The sequence below is a fragment of the Otolemur garnettii genome, unplaced genomic scaffold (assembly GCF_000181295.1).
Source record: "Otolemur garnettii isolate 467f Iridium unplaced genomic scaffold, OtoGar3 scaffold00025, whole genome shotgun sequence".
Taxonomy (NCBI): Eukaryota; Metazoa; Chordata; class Mammalia; order Primates; family Galagidae; genus Otolemur; species Otolemur garnettii.
This window is the reverse complement of record NW_003852420.1, coordinates 16,333,349-16,341,356: the sequence shown is the minus strand read 5'-3', so window position 1 is coordinate 16,341,356 and position 8,008 is coordinate 16,333,349. Positions and strand designations below refer to the sequence as shown.

Here is an 8,008-nt window from a genome sequence, read left to right as displayed (position 1 = left end):
GGCTGGCGCCTTAGCCGGTTGAGCTATAGGCGCCGAGCCGTGAGTAAATATTGAAATTGAGCTGTATCTTATGACTATGAATCTATACAAAACATAAAGCTACCAACATATAAAGATATGCACATGGATATATACTGCAACACTAACAGTAAAACATGAGAAATCAACTAACCAATTAACAGGAAACTGTTAAAATAAATTATAATCCATCCATATTAATGAATATTATGTAGCTACATAAAGATGTTAGAGCTATATTTACTCAGCTAGAACAGTAACTATGATACAAGCATTAAGCACAAAAACAAAATTACAGAATAAAATGTAGAGTATAATTTTCTAAAAAGAAAATCCTGTATTATGCTCAGCACTTATAGCTCACCGGCTAGGACGTCAGCCACATACACTGGAGCTGGCGGGTTCGAACCAAAAAACAATGACAACTATAACAAAAAATAATAATAATAGCCGGGCATGTGGTAGGCGCCTGTAGTCCCAGCTACTCAGGAGGCTGAGGCAAGAGAACCGTCTATGCCCAAGAGTTCGAGGTTGCCGTGAGCTGTAATAACACAGTACTCTACCAAGGGTGACATAGTGAGACTCTGTCTCAAAGAAAAGAAAACAGAAAGGGAAGTATCTGGAGACAAACAAAAAGACTGGCAGACAGCATCTAGAAAAAGAGAGAGGGAAAGGAGGAGGAAAAAAAAGTGAGAAACCTTTTTTTTGAGACAGAGTCTCAAGCTATTGCCCTCAGCAGAGTGCCGTATCATCATGGCTCACACAACCTCAAACTCTTGGCCTTAAGTGATTCTGTTGCCTCAGCCTCCCAAGTAGCTGGAACTAAAGATGCCCACACCAACACCTGGCTATTTTTTGACAATAGTTGTCAATGTTGTTTGGCGGGCCTGGGCTGGATTTGAACCCTCCAGCTCTGGTGTTTGTGGCTGGCGCCCTAGTTGTTTGAGCTACAGGCGTCAAGTCAAAAGTGAGAAACATTTTTAAAAGCTACACTTCCACTTACCTACATACAAAATATATTGTAGAAAATACTTTTAACTTACACTGTAAGGGGTTGCTTCCATTTGGGACTGTTCGTATTGTTGCATTTTTCTGTCTTCTTTGACTGTCCATCTACTGTGACTTCTACATAAGGACTTGGTCCAAACCAATTCTTTTTATTTTCTTTAAGTTTTGCTGATAGGACTATGTAAAACAAAAGTGTGAAAATACTTCAACATTAGAGATGTCATTTCTTTTTCAAATCAATCTAATTTCACAAAGATTAGGGAGATTACTTTTATTCAGATAAGCAGTTTTGCTTTAAAATATTTACTAATTTTAACTCACTCATGACCTGAATTATTTCCTCTCATCCTAATAAATATAGGATTTCCCCACACCATCCACCCAAATTCCTCCAAGTAGACTCTCATGGTCAGTACCAAAAGTCCCAGAACTTAGGTCTATTAAAAGCACAACACTGACAAATCTGGTCAACAAATACTTGGATGTCTACCATGGGTCAGATAATGTTCTAAACTCAGTGAATAGAGGAATTAACAGTATAGAAAAGGCACTGGCTCTCAAGGAGATTTGATTCTAGTCACAGAAAAGTCTGTGTGATGAAAAAATAGGCTGATGTGACAGAATAAGTCTTGGAAGTAAGGATAGCCCCTTAAGGAAGTACTTTTAAGAAACTATCCAAATGGAGCTAGCCATATAAAGATTGGGAGTGAGAATAAGAAAGCACTCCAGTCAGACATAAAAGAGTTTGGCATATCTGAGAAAAAGCACAGCAAGCACAAAGAATGGTAAATGACCCAAGATAAGCTTTGTATGTGACCTTTGTAAGCCAACATAAGGAATATGGATTTATTCTAAGTATGCTAGACCTCCACTAAAAGAATAAGAGTTACAAGTTAAGTTTTTTTTCACATCTCATACATCTCATAGTATCTAAGCAAGAGCGTCTTTCTATATTGTGCATCTTGAAAAACAAATTCCTTAAGTTAGTCACTTTTGCCATAAAATAGCTTTGTCTGAACCCCTTGGAGGTGATAACAAGGAAATTAAAATCTAATAGAGCACCCCATGGCTCCCATAGGTGATAACTTATTGTTCCCCTATAGATAAGGTGATCACAGCCAAGGAAGTATTCTACCACCCAGATACCTATCCTAGCAACAAAGTTCAGAGAATGCCAGTGCCCACCAAGGCTAAGGGGCCCTTAAAGTTGCTAGAGGAATTTATATATCAGCTACTTAAGAAGCTTAATATACAGAGTGAATTCTGGGCATCAGAGCAGACACAGTCCTAGGTGGTATCCCTTAATCTCTGATTTCACATCTTTTTTGTTCATGTCTCTTTTTGGTGACATCCAAGCCAGCTGTAGAATAACTTTTCTTACACATATGCACATTCTATAAATTAAAGCATCATCATTATTTTGAAACAGTATAAAAAAGTTGACCACCATTTGAAATCAATATGCATTATCAAAACAGTCTACCAAAGGAAAAAAAAAGTGACAAAAGATGGCTAAAGTAGGCAATAATGCTAAAATAGTGTTTTTGTACAGGAAAAAAAAGTAGGCAATAAGGAGCTACTGAAAAATTCTAATGGGTCAGCGCCTGTGGCTCAAGTGGTGAAGGCGCCAGCCACATACACCTAAGGTGGCAGGTTTGAATCCAGCCTGGGCCTGCCAAAACAATGACAGCTGCAAAGAAAAAATAGCTGGGCATTGTGGCGGAGGCCTGTGGTCCCAGCTACTTGGGAAGCTGAGACAGGAGACTTGCTTAAGCCCAGGAGTTGGAGGTTGCTGTGAGCTGTGATGCCACAGCACTCTACCCAGGGGGACAGCTTGAGGCTCTGTCTCAAAAAAAAAAAAAAGAAAGAAAGAAAACAAAAATTTTATTAAAAAGGTGGTATCTGACAAATTTACTGGGTGCCTACAATATACATGAGGAATTATTTGGATACTGAGGATACATCAATGATCACATTAACACTTAAAGATTACTCTGGGGCTATGCAGAAAAAGAAATTGAAAAGGAGAGAAAAGTAGGGGTTAGCAGCTACTGAAGTCATCTGGTCCAAAGATGACAGTGAAGATAGCTGTAATCCTAATACTTAGGCCAAGGGAGGAGGATCACTTAAGGCAAAGAGTTCAAGACCCACCCAAGACATGCCCCCATCTGTGTGTGTGTGTGTGTATAAAATTTTAGCTAGGTGTGCTTGTATGCACCTGTATTCTCAGCTACTTCAGAGGCTGAGGCAGGAGGATCATTTGAGCCCACGAGTTTGAAATGGCAGTGAACTCTGTTGATGATGCCACTTCAATTCAGACTGGATGATAAAGTGAGACACTGTCTCCCAAAAAGAGAGGCTCGGCACCTGTGGCTCAAGCGGCTAAGGCGCCAGCCACATACACCTAAGGTGGTGGGTTCGAATCCCCAGCCTGGGACCGCCAAACAACAATGATGGCTGCAACCAAAAAATGGCCAGGCGTTGTGGCGGGCGCCTGTAGTCCCAGCTACTTGGGAGGCTGAGGCAGGAGACTCGCTTGAGCCCAGGAGTTGGAGGTTGCTATGAGCTGTGATGCCATGGCACTCTACCCAGGGGGATAGTTTGAGGCTCTGTCTCAAAAAAAAAAAAAGAGAGAGAGAGAAACAGAAAGAAAGATGACAGTGGTGGTGAACATCAATATGGGAAGGAATAAATATTTTCTGAAGAGAACCACCAACATTAGATTTCATGAGGAAGTTGGGGAAAAGAAGCCAAGGGATACCCTCCTGTTTCTGGCATGAATAATTAGATGGAAGACAGTATCATTTAATAAGACTGTTATTGTTGCAGCTGTCATTTTTACTTTAGCTGACCCAGGCTGGGTTTGAGCCCTCCAGCTTCGGTGTATGTGGCTGGTGCCCTTCCCACTGAGCTACGGGCACCACCAAATATTAATCTCTTTTTCCTGACCATAATTGTTATCTCTTGCCATTACTATATACTTCAAATTTATTTTTTTACACTTAAGTATTTATTCCTTCCTCAAGTCTAGAAAGGTGTTGAGGCAGCTTACAGTAAAAACATACTATAAATGACCCATTAACAAAGAATAAAAAATAGAATGTCATTAAAGGAGATTTATACAAATAAAAATCAATTCTCAGATTTCTAATATCAAAACTAAAATAAACTTAATGAAGGATACCTGATTCTATTCAGCCTGCTGGTTTTCTGTGTTTTTGTTTTTCTAAGACAGAGTCTCACTTTGTCACCCTCAGTAGAGTGCCACAGTGTCATAGCTCACAAAAACTTCAAACTCCTGGGCTCAAGCGATTTTCTTGCCTCAGCCTCCCATGTAGCCAGGACTATAGGTGCCTGCCACAACACCTGGCTATTTTTAGAGACAGGGTCTTGCTCTTGCTCAGCCTGGTTTAGAATCTGTAAGGTCAGGCAATCCACCAGCCTTGACCTCCCAGAGTTTACAGGCCTGAGCTACCACACCTGGCCTCTGTGTTTTAACTTATGCTCTCCATTTATTTCACATCTAATAATATTTGCAGAACCTTTATCCATTATTCATGTTGTGCTTGTTTTTATTGTTTTTGCCTTATACTTAACGTATCTCAGGATTTTTAGACCCAAGATTTAAAATTTTTAAATGACTAGGTGTTATGACTTCCTGAGGAATATAATTAGGTATTTATCATCATAGTAAGAGAAACAATTAATGATGATGATTAAAAAAACTATTAACATGGTTATCTCCGAGAAATAATTTATCATTTTACTTTACTTCACTGGTATTTTTGAAAATTAAAAAAATGCATATTACTTATGTAATCTGAAAAAGTAGACACACTTTTTAAAAACTGTTAAAGTATCAACATGAAGCTGTACTGCTCCTCTCTGCCCCACCCACCCCAAAGCCATAAGAAGCCTGGCCCAATTTAAATCAGCTACTCGGGCTAGTTTGAGGATGAAGCAGGGAGGAAACAATTAGATCTAGCTTTAGCAAAGAAATAGTAGTACCTTTCATTGCGAATCAGATGCTAAGGAAAGAGACTAGAGTTAGTAAAGGAAATCCCAAAAGAACATTCTAGGATGCTGTTACCTTAAGACAGTATTACATTAATATAATTCAATTACCTTTAGGTTCCGAGGAAGATAATAATTACAAGATATGTTCTGTGATCTAGTATACTTATAATCCGGGCTCAGTGCCCATAGCTCAGTGTTAAGGCACCGGCCATATACACTGGGGTTGGCGGGTTCAAACCCAGGCTAGGCCTGCTAAACAACAGTGACAACTACAACAAAAAACAACTGGGCACTGTGGCGGGGGGAGGGGTACCTGTAGTCCCACCTACTTGGGAGGCTGAGGCAAGAGAAACGCTTAAACCCAAGAGTTTGAGGTTGCTGTGAGCTATGACGTCAGAGCACTCTATTGACAGCAACATAGTGAGACTCTGTCTCCAAAAACAAAAAAAGAAACTACAACCAGGTATAGTAGAAACTAAAATAACATACATAGGATGATAATTGTTCTATAATCAATAAATGCTATTAAAGAGAGAATGGCTGGCAGTTTACTGTGTTGATAGAGATAAATACATGTCTGAAGAAATGGAGTGAGACTCAACCTGGCTAATAACAAATGCTTCACATGTAAAGAACTACAAAGAGATCATATGGAACCAAACTGTAAAAGGTCTTAGCTTCAGGCTAAAGCAATTCTACACCATAGTCAAGGAGAAACACTGACAGTTTTTGAACAAGAATGAAAGACATCTGGCTAGGCCTGGTGGCTCACACCTGTAATCCTAGTACTCTGGGAGGCCGAGGTGGGTGGACTACATTAACTCACAAGTTTGAGACCAGCCTGAGTAAGAGTGAGGTTCTGCCTCTAAAAAAATAGCCAGGTGTGGTGGGACAGCAACTACTACCAGTAGCTGGTAGTCCCAGCTACTTGGGAGGCTGAGGCAAGAGAATCACTTGAGCCCAAGAGTTTGAGGTTTCAGACTGCGGTGAGCATAATGCCACAGCACTCTACCAAGGCAACAAAATGAGATTCTGTCTCAAAAAAAAGAAAAGGAAAAGAAGCACATTTAGTGGCATATTAAGAAAATTCATCTGGAAGTGATAAACACTATGTATGATTAGAGGAAAAAACAAAGGCAGAAATTAACAATAGCAACCAAAGATTTGAACAGAAATTTCCCAAAAAAGATAAATGACTGATGAGTAAATGAAAAGATACTCAATATCATTAGCCAAAAGAAAAATCCAAGTTAAAACCACAATGAGATACTATTTCACATTCCCTAGGATAGCTATAGTCAAAATGACAGCTCGATGTGAAGAAATTAGGATCTTTACATATTGCTGCTGACAATGTGAAGTGGTGCTGCTACTTTGAAAAATAATTTGGAATTCTTCAAAATGTTCACTATAAATTCCATATAACCTACTAAATCCACTCCTGGGTACATATCTAAGAAAACTGAAAACATTTCCACATAAAAAATACACACAAATGTTTATACCATTTCTCATTAATAGCCAAAACGTGAAGGCAAGCTAAACATCCATCAACTGATGAATGAATAAAATGTGGTATATTCATATAATGAAATATTATTTGGTAATAAAGAGGAATGAAGTGCTGATATATTCTAAAAAATGGATGAAATTTGAAAACATTATCCTAAGTGAAAGAAGACAGAAAGGGCCCCACACTGTATGATTCCATTTATAAAAGAGATCCAGAAGGGGCAAATCTATAGACAGAAAGTAACTTCGTGGTTGCCTAAGCCTGTGGGTGAATGGGGGAAAGGGTAGTGACTGCTAATGAGTACAGAGTTCATTTCTGGAGTGATGAATATGTTCTAAAACTAAACATGGTGATGGCTGCTCAATTCTACAAATGTATTACTGTGACTCAGAAACTGATATCCCAAAATATGGTGCTTTGGACATGAGGAACTGAGGAAGCAGCCTCTCAAGGTCACTCTGTACCCCACCCCATCTTCTAACTCTTAAGGCACAGGATGAAGTTGTTTTCTGAAGTTCTTATATCTGCCTAAAGTCCAGACCCCCCAAAGAGGAAAATAATTATCTTTGGTCACTTCCCTGATTTTCATTAAATGAACTCATACCAGGCCAGAGTGGCTGGTGGCCACTCTGTAGCTCACAGTGGCTCACACCTGTAATCCTAGCACTCTGAGAGGCCAAAGTGGGTAGACTGCCTGAGCTCATGGGTTTGAGACCAGTTTGAGCAAGAGCAAGACCCCATCTTTAAAAATAGCCAGGCATTGTGGCAGGCACCTGTAGTCCTAGCTACTTGGGAGGCTTAGGAAAGAGAATCTCTTGAGCCCAAGAGTTTGACGTTTTTGTGAGTGATGACACCTCAGTACTCTACCAAGGGCAACAAAGTTAGACTCTGTCTCAAAAAAAAAAAAAAAAAAAGGGTGGCACCTGTGGCTCAAAGGAGTAGGGTGTGGGCCCCATATGCTAGAGGTGGCAGGTTCAAACCCAGCCCCGGTCAAAAAATATTAAAAAAACAAACAAAAAAAACCTCATATCGTAGGAAGAAAGACTGAAGTCTGTCAACATACCTGGACAGACTTGTCATAAACCATAGTCATAAAACAACAAATTCTGTTCCAGATCATTGTATGTTCTTTAAGCCCACTGAATTTCCCCTACAAATCATTTGCTACCCACTAAAATCATTCACAAGTCCCCATTCCCCTAAGAAAAAGGGTATATAAGCATTTTACCCCATTTCGTGGTAAGGTAATCACTCTGTAACCACCTCACCATGCATGCTAATAATTTTTTATGCCTTTTCTATTAATCTGCCTTCTGTTAGTTGATTTTTCAGCAAACCTTCCAAGGCTAAAGGGGAGTTTTTCCTTGGCCCCGACAGTAATGACATTCATTTCTAAAAGGGTAAATTGTGGTTCATGCTTGTAGCTCAGTGGTTATGGCGCCAACCACATAC

At 39.6% G+C, this 8,008-nt stretch overlaps 1 protein-coding gene across 1 annotated transcript in view; it reads right to left on the bottom strand.

The window, feature by feature from the left end:
• Positions 1-1,351, bottom strand: part of LOC111724698 (E3 ubiquitin-protein ligase Itchy-like) — a 37,439-nt gene extending 36,088 nt beyond the window's left edge. The window contains exons 1-2 of the mRNA XM_023512259.1: positions 1,348-1,351; positions 1,062-1,203 (exon numbers count right to left, since the gene is read on the bottom strand). Coding sequence (XP_023368027.1) covers positions 1,062-1,203; positions 1,348-1,351 — 146 coding nt within the window. The remainder of the gene's footprint in view (positions 1-1,061; positions 1,204-1,347) is intronic.
• Between the last annotated feature and the right edge of the window lie 6,657 nt (positions 1,352-8,008).